The sequence below is a fragment of the Sciurus carolinensis genome, chromosome 11, assembly GCF_902686445.1.
Source record: "Sciurus carolinensis chromosome 11, mSciCar1.2, whole genome shotgun sequence".
Classification (NCBI taxonomy): Eukaryota; Metazoa; Chordata; class Mammalia; order Rodentia; family Sciuridae; genus Sciurus; species Sciurus carolinensis.
The window spans coordinates 7,897,491-7,911,505 of record NC_062223.1 but is presented as its reverse complement, the minus strand read 5'-3'; the positions used below and the strand labels follow the sequence as shown (position 1 = coordinate 7,911,505).

The window sequence follows — 14,015 nt, the reverse complement described above, 5'->3', positions numbered from 1 at the left end:
TCCTGTTTATTTGTTTTGTTTTTGTACTGGGGATTGAATCCAGGAGTGCTTTACCCCTCATCCCCAGCCCTTTTTATTTTTCATTTTGAGACAACATCTCACTAAGTCGCCCAGCTGACCTTGAATTTGCAATCCTCCTGCCTCAGCCTCCCAAATCAAGTAGGATTTTAGATGTGCTCCACCATACTTAGTAGCAGTTTGGATTTTTAACTGGCCTTCCAACTCAGCTCTAATGCATGTTAAAATTTTGAGTACCATTGCTCTAGTGGACATTGATGTGAAAAAGGATTTGCTTACCAGGTGATTGTAGTCCATTTATGGGAATAGATGCCCAAGGAACAACCAGAACTTCACATGCTCGATTACAAACTGACATTCTTGGCAGAGTAGGGGTGTGATGATGTGGGGCAAAAGTAGTTAAGCCTGGTGACCTTCGTGGTAGAAAATGGGCTCTGGTGACCTGTCCTTGCTTATCAGCACACATGGAGGAACTGGAACTATTTTGGGCCCAGTATGTTCTGTCCTGTGCCAAGACAAAGTGAATACATGTTTTATTTTAGAAGGCCAATGTCATTTCTCCATAGGATAACTTTCCTAAGTATATTGGAAATGATGTTCTTTTGCCTTAGGTAATAATCCCAAATTGAAGTTTGCTAATATTGATTGTCTCCCATTGCTGCCTTCTGTTAAGACATTAATAATAATGCTGGCTGTTTTAGGAAAGCGCAAATCATCTTGTCACCCTAATGCTACTAGGCAGTATGCTTCACTTCTCATTTTTGTGCCAGTGATGGCATGTGCCAGTGGGGAGAGAACCCTGTCACCTGTGCTCCTTGCAGTTCTGTGCAGAACTCCTTGAATGATAATGAGAGGATTCGACAGCCCTTGCTCTTTTAGCTGCAGAGAAAGGTCAGATGGGGATCCTCTGTCATTTTGAGAATTACAAGTGTAGGTAAAGGCATGGCAGTATTAGTTAGGTTATGCAGCACAGGTAGTGATAGATATTCAGACTCAAGTGGCATGCCAGTAAAGACTTTGTCCAGCTTGTAGAGCAGGGCCCAGCTGTAGGACTTCAGTGCTGTGTGGCATGGCACGGCACCTCTAGCCTCATCCACGGTACATTCTTGTCCTCACTGTGCTGTCTGTAGCAGTTGCTGGCGTTCCTTTAGGCTTCAGGTTTAGTGCTTCTGCCACTGAATCATGGAGGGTTTTGGTCACATGTGGCTTTCTCCTCCTTTCTTCTTCACTGTTCTTTCAAAAACTACTGTGAGACTTGAGAGTGGTGTAAATATGTCATTTCTTGAAGGTTTATGTCACAATATTTAGCTTCATAGTTTGGGAAGCAGCAAGTGATGATGGATCCTGTATTTGTGCTTAATTGTGTGAAACTGTTGTAGTTGTCATCTCTGATTACTAGACTTGCTCGGGCCTGTGACTTTTACAGGGTATAGGTGTGAGATTGAATCACAGGACAGCCGCCTTTTTGCTCTAGAAGATACTTAACCTACCTGAGTCTTGGTTTCCTCATCTGCAAATCTTAATCTCCAGCCCCTGAACTTAGTGAGATTCTCTGACAGCAGTTGCCACACTGGGCCATGTTGCTCCTGGGACAAATGGGAGGGTTTTGGAGGGTGTTGGATGCACACAGACAGGTTTCAGAGGGCACAGAGAACTCTACAGGGCAGGACAGAGCCCTGGTTTCCATCACTCTTTCAACCTGCCTCGGCCTCCTACCAGCACCCTCCCTGTGTTGATCAGGTGGATCGCAGAAGTGAAATTCGACCTTGTACAGCAGGGACTAGTCACTTCCAAGTAGAGGTCTTTATGTTCTGGATTTTTTCTCTTCTTTATTAGCATAAAATCAGGATTTTGGAATATTCTGCAGTTTGGTGTTAAGTCTAATAGAATTACTTGGTCCCTAGACTATAAAATGGTATATCTTCTTGCTCTCTATAGGACTTTTAAGTCCCCCCACCCCCAGTACTTTTTTGAATTGGTTCTGGACTGTTAAGTGTTTGATCCGCATTCTTTGAGAATTAACAATGAAAATGAAGAGATACAAGATTCTGTTGTGTTCTATTTGCTCTAGGGGATGAGTGCTAGTTAAGGAGCTTTCTCCTAAGGGGTTTGAACATTAGCCAAGGTTTCTAGTTTGATATCTAATTTCTGACTCAGCACTTTCTTTTCTTAGCCTAAAGCAATGGCAGGAGTTTGGAGTGAGTGGTGGTCGGGACTTAAAACCTTCTCAGTTTTGTAGTCCCACATTACATGTTCCATATTTTACTTGTTCTCCTATAGATTGTGGATTTCCTAAAGAAGAAACGGGATTTTGTAGACCTTATTATAAAGCATATAGGAACCTCTGCCATCATGGATTTGTTGCTCCGGCTCCTGACGTGTATTGAGCCTCCACAGCCCAGACAAGATGTGCTGACTGTGAGTAGAATTCGGACCTGCCTTGACCAGGTTGGGTGATGGTGTGGACCTGTACTGCATGTCCTGGGGATTCCAGGGGATTGGTAGCAGAGGGTTGTCAGGGGCACTTGGGGGCAGGGAAGGAATTATTCCAAGAAAGAAAGAGGTTGACATTTTGCAGGAGAATTCAGGAGGTACCCTTCCCTTGTTTGTGGGACATGGTGTGTGAGCAGTTCTCTCCCCTTTGCTGGTCTGTGATTTGTGAGGGTGACAAGGTAGAATGGGTTAAGACAGAAAGCTAGGTCTGGTGGTAGGAGTAGATGTATCAGCAGAGTGTGCTCTGTGACTTTACTGAAAGAACGGAGAGGCCTACCTCTGAAAGTCAGAATGGAGGGGCATGGGATAAGGAAGTCAGAGGTTATGTGGACACATGTTAAAATGGAGACAGATGGTGACATTAGGATGTGTGTCTCTTGAATAAGTGAGTGTCTTAGGTGGGAGAGGGTCATTCATACTGAAAACAGGCTTTTCCTGGGCTCTCTCCTGCCATTTTCATCTGACTCTTCCTCACGTCTTTATCCCCTTCCCCTTTTTCTGCCTCCTGGAACAATTTCCTAATCCATTCCATCTCTTAATACTCACCCTGAAACTTTAAAACTTGTTCATTTCACTAGAAATGAGTTTTGTTGAAAATGGTATTTTAGAAACTCAGGAGAGACAGGAGGACCTGTGAGAGGAAGGTCTGTCAGGTGCTGTCCAGTGTGGAGCACTCTCTACTGAGGTGGGTGGGTGGGCATTTGTGTGATGGGGTCAGAGCTGGAACTGTCAAGGTGACCCAGGCACTGCAGTCACTGTGGGGAAACCACCTGAGTGCACTTAGTGGGGCTCCTGGGACTTGCCTATGGGCAGGGACCTTAAATTGGGACACCTAATTTAGGCATTTTTTCTCAAAAGAGGTTCAGAATGCTAGGAGGACAAGGGGGGGGAGGGTCTTCTTCATGTTGGATCATTATAGTGGAAATCTGCTCAGTATTCCTTGGTGAAATGGATTTATTCCTTTGGCCACTTCCAGGTTGAATTTTAGAGCCCATTTACAAAAGAATAGATGGCCTTCAAGAGAGAGAGGAACAAGTGACTAATAAAAACACAGACTAGGGGAAGGTTAATTAGAAACTCCTGATTGTCTGTCTTTGCTTTTGAATCCTGAGTTGGGGGATTGGCCCAGAAGTGGGCTTGGAAGGTTGGTACTTGTGAGTAGCTATGCCGGGGTAGGCTCCAAGTCTGATGAGTTCTCCATCTCAGGGTTCCTGGTTTCTCCGTGGTAGTCAGAAGTATCCCTCCCCACACAGGTGTCTGGCATCCTCTATTTTCGAACATTACTAGCAAAGCACAGTAGCCCCAGGGGGATATCACCTGTGAACTTCTAGAAATCCATAATCTTAGGCCATCCCTAGTCAACTGAATTAGAACCTGCATTTGAGTAAGATTCCGGGTGGTTTGTGTGCACACTTAAAGTAGTTCTTGAAGTTCAAAATTGGGCCTTTCTCTTTGTGCTGTCCACCTCATAGCATTTGTTTGCATTTTTCTTTAGGGATACATCCCCCTTGAGTAGCCAGAGATGGCATCAGGGTTTCTTCTCTGTGCCTTTAGGAAATTGTGTTTGGTTTCTTGCCCCCCAGCCCTCCCCACTCCAGTCTCTGTTTCCTTTAAACTTTGGGATTTTTTTAGTGGCCTTTCTGGATACTGAACTGTCTTTGTATATGCTGTTTCAGGTCCTTAGGAAACTATATTAAGCCAGCTGGGTATTTTTCTTATTATAATCCCCTTCATAGTCTTTTTCATTGCATTTCATATAGAGATTAAGAAGAGATTGTTAGGATTGTGATAATAACTCTTTACCAACTTGACGGGGTAGATGAACTCTGATTCCATGATGACGTCACTGCCCAGCCCCCATATTTCCTGCAGTGGGTTTGATTTTGGAATCTAAAAGGTGGTTTGGTTCATTCTGTTTTTTCTTGACCCAGAAACTTGGTATTAAGTATTGCTTTTCTCAGTTTTTCTGAAGCTAGGAACATACTCTTTTACACAGAGTGTGCACATTCTAAACTTCTCAAACTCTTCAACCCCGCACCTGCCAAAGTAAGACACTTGGAGTGCTCTGAGTGTCTGGGCATTAACCCATAGCTGAAGAGCTGGGGTGTAGAATTTTATTATGTGGGTTCTGTAATTTGGGGAGTTGTTGGTATTCTTGGTTACTGTTAAAATAATATATTCACTGGCATTTTCCTTGGGGGACTTTTAATTTTCTATAGTGTTCAAAGTCCAGAGAAACCTGTAACATTCTTCTTAAAATGTGATGGATATTTCCAAGTGTGCTAATCTTCCTTGGGGCTTGAACAGGAGTCGCTCATTGCTATGATTGCTTCTACAATGTGTTTTGCAGTGGTTAAATGAGGAGAAAATCATCCAGAGGCTTGTGGAAATAGTTCACCCATCGCAAGACGAAGATGTAAGTCCTCTTGTGTGCCTATAAATTTGACTTTTAAAAGAAAAGGACAAGCAATGTTTATTTGAGCACAGAACACACTTGTTTGGATAGCTGTGAAGATGATCAGAGAAGGGGGAAGAACTTATAATTTGGCATTCTTGAGTTGACAATTTTCTAAGCTATTACATTTTGCTTGAAGCCAGAAAATTTCTAGAAATGATACAGCAGTCCCCTGGTTCTAGCACCAACTCCTTTTCAGAGCTGGGTTTCATGCCAAACCTGCTGCCTTGGTTACAAACCTCTTCTGTCCACACTGCTTTTTCTTTTATATCTGTCTTTGACCCAAATGATGTGTCACATCTGTGTTCATTTCATCTGGTCTAGCTAAAACTTTACACTTCAACAGGATCTTGGTCACCATTATACTCTATGGTGACTTGGTTGTTGTTCTTCCTGATCCTGGACTTCACGTTCCAATGGATTTGGCCTTTGTCCTGAGTGCTAAAGATTGACTTGGCAATGGGATTGAAGCTTGAGTTGGAGCTTACAGATTGAGCCCTATGCTGAGGAGTCACCTGTCATGACGCAGTTGTTGTGTGTCTCTGAGGTCTGTAAAGTTGTCACCTCATATATCAGGCCAAGTCATGTGAGTGCCCATATTTGACCCTTACCATCTACAGACAAAGTTCCATATGGCCCATCATGATTTCTAGGAGGGAGTTGGTTTAAAGGTGATGTGTGGTGTGTTGTGAAGCCTCTAGGTTTCAGATTGGGCCAGGGCAAAGGAAGGAGAGCATAACCAGAGTGTTTTCATGCCCCAGACGTGAATTACCTGTGGAAATTAAGTGATTCTAACTACTTGTGCTCTGGTTCATTTTATTTATTTATTTACTTACTTACTACTTGGGGTACTGAGGATTGAACTCAGGGGTACTCGACCCCTGAGCCACATCCCCAACCCTATTTTGTATTTTATTTAGAGGCAGGGTCTCACTGAGTTGCTTAGTGCCTCACCCTTGCCGAGACTGGCTTACTTGAACTCATGATCCTCCTGCCTCAGCCTCCCTGGTCCATTGTAAACCTTCTGGTACTTGGAGTTTGTCTGAACCAGGCTTTGAAAAGGAGCGTCACCTTCTCCTCATTCCCTCTTGGGCAGTGCAATACATGTTCTTCTGTGACCTGTTGCCAGAGTTGATATTCTCCCTGCATGCCTGCATATGCCTATGCTGGTTGCTAAGCAGGTTCCCAGGGGCTAGAAACTCCTCTCTGGAAGGAGCTCTTGGGCTCATAGGGGTGCTGAACTGTCCTGCTGTGGGCACAGGAGCACTGTTCCCACACGTTGCAAGTGTGGCCACTGCAGAGTGTGGTCACTGCAGAGTGTGGTGAGCAGTGACAGAGCAGGGCCTGCTCCACCGTAGGAGTGATTTCCACACCAGCAGTGCTTACACAGAACCTGATTGCTTCACAGGATATAAGACATGTTGGCAGGGTACAGGAGAAATTGATAAAGGGAAATCCCAGTTCTGCAGCAAATCTTTGAGAAAGACAAACACTATGGACGTCAGCACCTCCCTACTTGACTCTCAAGAAACTCAGTTTTGCCTTTTGGACAGAGTTGCTGCCACTCATGTTTTGTGTTAAGTGATAGAACACAGGTTAAAGTTGTACTGACCAGTTACTGCTCATCAAGGAGTGTCAGGCTCCTGATTCCACCCAGAAGTTTTGGAGATCCTGGTGCGTTACCATCTCTGCTAAAGTGGAACATCGCTTACTGTGAGCTAAGCTCAGTTTTTCATGCCAGAGTGTAATACACGTGGATCCTGAGGTTTCAGAACTTCCCTGGAAGGAAGGCAAGCCCACTCTGCAGTGTGAGGCAGGGTAGTGTTCTACCCATTCGTGTCTTCCACAAAGTTGTATTTGCTATTATGTTGAGGATTTTCTTTTCTTTTTTAAGCTAATGTGTCCATGTGTCGATATTGATAAAAGTGTGTTTGGGGAAGATTTTCTTTCCCAAGTGTTTTAATTGCGGAGCTTGCCCTTGTCAGAACTTGAATCACATGTGCTACATGTAGGGAGACAGTAGTGTGCTGTGAAGGAAAACCTCTCAGCCTGCACAGCCAGTGCTGATGTTGAGCTGCTTTCCAGGTTGACTTCTTGTTCATGGAAGCTTATAGCAGTGTTAGTTTGTATTATTTGTTAAATCCCTCCCCCACCCCCTGCTTTGCTATAAAGTTAACTTCCAACAAGTGTCATATCTAAAATTGTACTTTCTTTCTTCAGCGGCATTCAAATGCTTCCCAGTCACTTTGTGAAATTGTTCGCCTGAGCAGAGACCAGATGTTACAAGTTCAGAACAGTACAGAACCAGACCCCCTGCTTGCCACTCTAGAAAAGTATGTTTAAAACTCTGTTCTCCTTTTTCTCATTGGTGCTGTTTGATGTGTTACCTCAAGAGTGACTGGTAAGTGAAGTGTTCTTCCTATTGGAATTGTGTCCTGAAAACGCCCATGGTGGTAAGAGGCAGGAAGCCTGTTTCTCGTACAGCATTTGTGATACACAGCAGAAACCTGCAGGGGATGAAGGTGAACTTTTATGTGTAGACCTTGAACTTGTTAAATGGGTAACATGGAAGTCCACAGAGCCACCCTAAGATATGGTGGTAGTCACATCATAACTGTAGTCAGAATCTCCAAGGGGCTTTTGATGAAGAATAGTCTTGTGTACATATGGATTTGACCCATTTTAATTGGCAGTTTCTTTAGAAGATGTTACTAGGGTTTGCTGGCTTTGTGGCTGACCAGGGGCAATCTGAACACTTATTCAGGTTGAAGGGAAGACACCTCAGGATTGGGGTGGTATTTTTTTTGTAGTCACAAATTTTCTGAAAGAATGTTTACTGTCAACTTGGGCAGGCACTTGACCTGCATCCAAACAGCCAATAGTTATTTTAATAGAGAAGAATCACATTTCCCCACCTTGGGTGAATAACTGGAATAAGTACACGCAGTTAGCATTAAGTATCAAAAGCAATCTCGCTTCAGTTCACTGCTGTTGGTTTTCTTTTAAATGATTCTCTCAGTCCTTGTTTAGTCCTCTTATATAGGGAAACTCTTCTGCATGTTTTGGCTTACTACATGTAATGCCCCTTTGCCAAATACAAAATTGGTGTGTTTGCTATTCCCCTGGTAAGTGTGAGACAGGCAAGGAACAAATTAGAGATGAGCTAGCTTGTTTAAAACTGCCTTGTGAGAGGGAAGGTTGTGTGTTGCCAGCATGTCTTACAGAGTGGTAGGGAGTCAATGCATTCCCTGAAGTGGCCAAACTGGAAGCAGTTATCAGCTGCCATGTAAAATAGCATTTTACCTGTTCTTTTTTAGCAATTCTTGGCATTTTGGCATAGGTACTTTTTGTTTTCTTCCGTTTGTTGTGAACCCATGGGTACTTTACCACTGAGCTACATCTCCAAACCTTATTTATTTATTTACTTATTTATTTTTGAGACAGGGTCTTATTAAGTTGCCCTGACTGGCCTCAAACTTTCAGTTTTCCTGCCTCATCCCCCCAAGTAGCCAGGATTACATATGTCCACCATTGGGCTTGGCCATATATTTGTACTCCTTTTAAACATACAACACCTTCCACATACAAATATTTAATGTAGCATTCATTAGATGGAACCTTGTAAAAGTTCCATTTGGGTTGGTTAAAAATGTCAATTATCAGCAATTTCATATGGTATACTATGTTGCTGTCCAATAGAAATAAAAGCCACATATAATTTCAATGTTTTTGTACCAAAGTCTTGAAATCATGTCAAATTAGATGAGTTCCATTTTGAGTATCACTTGGTGGCCACATGTAGTACGTGGCCTGTGCAGTGTCAACCCAAACAATGGACAGTTCAATAGTGATCTGAATTCCTCAGGCCACCACAGCCCTCCATCCACACAGCTTTATTTGAACCAAATGTGTGAGCTACAGAGCCAGCAGGGACCACCTCTCATAGTGCTTCCCACAGTCTCATAGGGAATGAGAACCAAACCTGCAAACACCTGGCATGCTCCCACATTGTGGTGGTTCTTTTATTGTCCATTGATTGTGAAAATACAATGACAGACTTCTGTGAGTTTAGAAAATCTTTATTAATCATAGTAGCATCCATATATATTTAGTAAATACATCATATAATAATGCATAATATCTATATTTAATAATGTAGTTATTACATAATAATGATTTTTAAGCCAATATTCTGGCAATACATAATACACAAATAAATTGCCATATTCTGTATTACAATGGCCAAGAGCCCACAAATGGGTTACTGTTCATATGTAACTATGTGTGTGAATGTAAGTTTGCACTCAGGGATGAGTTTGAAATGAGCTGAGGATAAAGAGAATGGTAAAGGATGTGGTGAGTGGATTGAAGTGTTTAGTAGTCGATATTTAGCCTGGGAGGCAGCCTAGGCAATGGAGTATGTTTCATTTAGTAGCTCTGGAAAATTTTGGAGTTCAAATATTCTTCATATAAACAGCTATTTTAGAATTGGACTATGTATGTCTTTATCCCATTTGAACCAATTAATTTTTATAAAAGTGGACCTTTTCTATGGCCACCTGTATAAAAGACAGAAACCAAGATGAGCCGTTTCCCACAGACAGGGGTAAAGAACCTAAGTGGCTTCTTACATAAATTACTGATGCTCCAGCCAGTAAATCCTGTCTTTTAAAGCAGGAAAGTGAATATATTCTCATGTGTAAATAAATGCCTTTTTATCTAAAGAGTATGAAGGCATTCCTTTTATCCTGTTTGATAAGCTTAGTCCTTCGAGTGTATGATTTCCTGTGTATTTGATGATACTTGTATCTTTAGGCAAGACTCCGAATATGCTTGCTGTTGTTTTTTCCATCAGCAATTCTTTCATGGAGATGGCAGATTTCCAATTTGATGTAGCCATGAAATGCTCAGGCTGTTTAGCCTTTAACTTTAGGTCTCAGCAGTATGGACATGTGGCGTTGCTCTCTAATAGAAAGAGTGCTCTTGCTGTTGATGAGAAGAAGGTGGACAGGTACAGGTGTGTGCTGCAGGACCCTCCACCTGGAGTGAGCCACCATTTTAAGAATGCACATGTCTACTGGAGAAGGCATTCTATTTACCAGAGCACAGTTCCCGACCGTGTTTATTCTGTAGACTTCAGTGTCTTGTGTGACATTCACAGTACGCTTCTGATCAGTGCTGGTCTGCAAGTGTGGATCTGAAGTTGACTTCCTGCAAGGGAACCCTCTGAAGTTACATTTGATGCTAGTTTTATTTGCTTCTCCCAAATAGAGATTCTTTCTTACTTGCTGCCCTGGTCTGGAAAGAGATGGTTAGTGGAACTGATGTGCAGCACAGTGAGCACAACTGTACCTTGGGATGACTAGCAGCTTTGCCAGATGAGCAACCAGGGACAACCCAGCTATGTGGCACATTATGAGGGAGCTCCTTTTCTTAATTCACATAGAATTGGAAAATTACTGAGATATTAGGAAGTGGTAGTTTTCTTGGAGAATGTCCATTATAAATTGAAGTACCCTTGTGTCTTCTGTTACCTGTGATCTTAAATATTTGAGAGAGAAATGTAATGGGAACAGTCTGCAGAGAATGCTTTTGGGTCAATAGGTTACCAAATTTTAACTGTGGAGTAAAAGGCAGTGATTGATGTTCTCTTTTACCTGTTTTAGAGCTTTCTTAATTATTATTTTTATTACCTTTTTTAATACCTTTGTGGGAAAACCTTTTTTAATACCTTTGTGGCTTCTAATTTTCTGTTTCAAAAAGTGTCCTTCCTTTTGTGGAGGTGAGGAGTTGTCTTTTTATCTACCTCAGCTGTCACCACCACCACCACCATGGTCTGAACTGGAGGTAACTTCCAGCCTTGAAATACTTGTTGGTCAGAAGAAGATTACCAAAGTTACACAGGGCCCAGATTATTTTGCTGAGGGAATCGGGTAGGAACAGTAGCTATGAGAGTTGTATTTCTAATCTTGCCTCACTTAATAAATATCTTAGAGTAAGTTATGTGAAACAGTGATGCCCACATGCAGTGAGCCCTTCCTGAGCTGTTGTGTGACATGATGTTGCAGTCAGTGCATGACTGTTGATTTGTTTCCTTAGGCAAGAAACCATCGAGCAACTTCTATCAAATATTTTCCACAAGGAGAAAAACGAGTCAGCCATAGTCAGTGCAATCCAGATTCTGCTGACATTGCTTGAGACACGGCGACCGACGTAAGCTTTCCTTTTATCATATGAAGTGATCCATGTTGTTTTACTTTCAGATTTTTTTAAAAGCTAAGTTAAGGTCTTGTTAGATAAGCTACAGTAGCATGCTCTTGAGTATCAGGTGCTGAATCTTCTTCTGTTGTGTGAATGAAAACAGTTACAGGAATGCTGTGTATTATGGGGATGCAGTTGAAAAATGTGGTTTGATAAATACTATTTATTAGCAGTATTTAGACTCTAGTTATTTGGGTTTTATAGTACTACTGAAATAAAAGCTGTTGTAGGCAAATAAACCACAGATAATGGCTCAAACACAGAGTAGCTTATTTCTTGCTCATGAAAATTCGAAGTGCATGGTTGCTGCTCTCCTGCAAGTGGCGATTCAGGGACTCTTGGCATTTCGTGATTCTTTCTGCAGATCCTAACTTTGGGTTGTTTGTTCTGGGTTTTACCTGTGAGGTTGCTGCAGTTCCCAAGGCTGTTTAAAGTGAATGGACAGGTGGCTGAGGTTTTTAAGGAAAGATTTCTGCTGAATATTTCACAATCAGGAATACAGCATGTTTTCCCCATGTGTAGCCTCCTGTCCCCGTACCAGTCATTAAGTGTGTGTCCTGTTATTCTTGACAGTTTTGTTCATTGCTCCTCTACTTTCTTTTTGTAATGGTTTTCTAACTGCTCTTGAAGCAAGAGAACTTGAAAAGAAGGCATGTGTATGTACCTGTTCCAGGACTATGTGGTTTAGAGATTGGAATCTTCCCTGCCTCATTGCATGTATCCAATGAGCCAGGGGATGTGAAAAGATAGTCTGCCCTCAGCACGTGAAACCTTTAGCCACCTAGGTTTTTATTTTCACTTTTTTTTCTTTTCCATTCTGGGGCGTGAACCCAGGGGTGTTTTACCACTCAACCACATCCCTGTCCCATTTATTTTTTGTTAGTTTGTTTATTTTGAGAACAGAGTCTTGCTGAGTTGCCCAGGCTGGTCTGGAACTTGAGATCCTCCTGCCTCAGCCTCCCACGTAGCTGAAGTTACAGGTGTGTGCCATCACACCTAGCCTGTTTCCTATAATGAAATTTTGTTTCCCAGCACAATAGTGAAGACAACTTTACCAGCCCCTGCTTCCCAAGTTCCCGACCTCTTTGTTGGTTTGCTTAGTGTTTGGTCAGTAATAATGGAAAGTCAGTTTTGTGGCACTGCTTCAAGTGTGTGGTTATGTGGGGGTCATATCTGCAATTTTGCCTTTCTGTGTCTTGACTGGTAAATCATATTTTAAGTTATATAATCGACAGTTTAAGTTTCATTAATCAAATGGTGCAAGATTGCCTTGCTGCTCATGCTTTAAGGCTGTCAGACCATCACCGTCAGTGGATTAACATGTCAGGTGGTCCTGTGAAGCTTATACAGACTGAGAATGAAATAAATCTGAGGAAAAGCCTGAAGTTTTGCATAGGAAAGTGAGAAAAGACACATAATTGTACCACTTAAACAGAGCACAGAAAACAAGAATAAAATAAAAAACAGAGGGAAATTTCTGACCAAAAGGAACTTTGGTCCTCACATGAGAAAGATTTACAAAATACCAAGCAAGATCAAGTTTTAAAATACGACTCAAATCTTAGTTTTATCCTGATAAAATTTCTGAATCCCAACGGAAAAGAAGTAGTCTTACAAATGTCTGGATAAGGAAAATAGGCTACTTGTGAGTCCATTTGGTTGCCAGGCCTCTCCTTTGTAAGCTGAATAAACACTGGCAGCCAAGGGCAGGGCTGTGAGCCTGAGGCACTCTGGTTATGTGAGGGCAGAAGAGGCATTTCACCCCTGAGGGAACTCAGTGTTCCATCTTCTGCTGTTCCTGGGGTACAGATACTTAAAGATGAACTTCATCAGAACCAAACAGAAAAATAAAAACATTGAGCTTAAGTTAGGGAAACATACTGAAAAGTTATGGTCAAGAACAGGTATAACCAAGTACAGGAGTGCATGCCTAGCCACTTGGGAGGCTGAGGCAGGAGGATCACGAGTTCTCGGGCAGCCTTAGCAACTTAGCAAGACTGTCTCAAAATAAAAAGGGCTAGGGCTGTTTCTCAAGGGTAAATGCTCCTGGGTTTAATCCCCAGTATCAGAAAAGAAAAAAGAAACAGGTAGAGGTGTGTAAATTAATATGATCATAAATTTAAATGTGAAGAATAAATAAATAATTGAAACAAGAAGTTAAATGTTGAAAAAATAGAATAAATTCCAGGTTATTTGAACAAAATTCCAAATATAAGAAGAGGTAAGTACATGTTACAGTTCAGATCTTAAACTGTGACAACTGAGGTATGTTTTCATATACAGTTTTTTCTTCATCTTGATAAAATTATAGTTCAGAGGGGATTTTTAAAATAAACATTGAAGTAATAGATTATTTAACTCTTAGAGTATCTGAGAAGGTCAGCAGAGTGAAGAAACCCTGGAAGGTAGGGATACCCACGTGATTCCACACATCTGCCATCCCTTCTTCAGCGAATACTAATGGAGGGGGAGAGCGAGAAGGGAGGGGCATAGGAGAGGGGAGAGCACAGAGAGTGAGAGCTCCCGAGGAGGTGCCGCCTTCCGCAGTGGGGCAGCAGCCTTTGGGGAATGGCACAGTTCCCTCTCCTCTCTAGCATTTTTCTCTCCTCTTGTCCCAGACTCCTAAGCCCCTGAAAAAAGTGAAACAGCCCCTTAACTCTGAAGACAATGAAGACCAATAGAAGAAAGAGATGGGAGGCCGGGGCGGGGACAGGGAGAGGCTAGAATGCATTCTGAGTCCAGACCCTTAGAGCTTCCCCACCTGGAGCGAGGGAAAGATCACTAAGAC

General features: G+C 42.2%; 1 protein-coding gene across 23 annotated transcripts in view; it reads left to right on the top strand.

The window, feature by feature from the left end:
• Ppp6r3 (protein phosphatase 6 regulatory subunit 3) overlaps positions 1-14,015 on the top strand; it is a 131,611-nt gene that overhangs the window by 63,295 nt on the left and 54,301 nt on the right. For all 23 annotated transcript variants that reach the window (XM_047517191.1, XM_047517190.1, XM_047517188.1 and 20 more), the window contains 4 exons: positions 2,299-2,436; positions 4,862-4,927; positions 7,187-7,299; positions 11,066-11,179. In XM_047517191.1, coding sequence (XP_047373147.1) covers positions 2,299-2,436; positions 4,862-4,927; positions 7,187-7,299; positions 11,066-11,179 — 431 coding nt within the window. The remainder of the gene's footprint in view (positions 1-2,298; positions 2,437-4,861; positions 4,928-7,186; positions 7,300-11,065; positions 11,180-14,015) is intronic.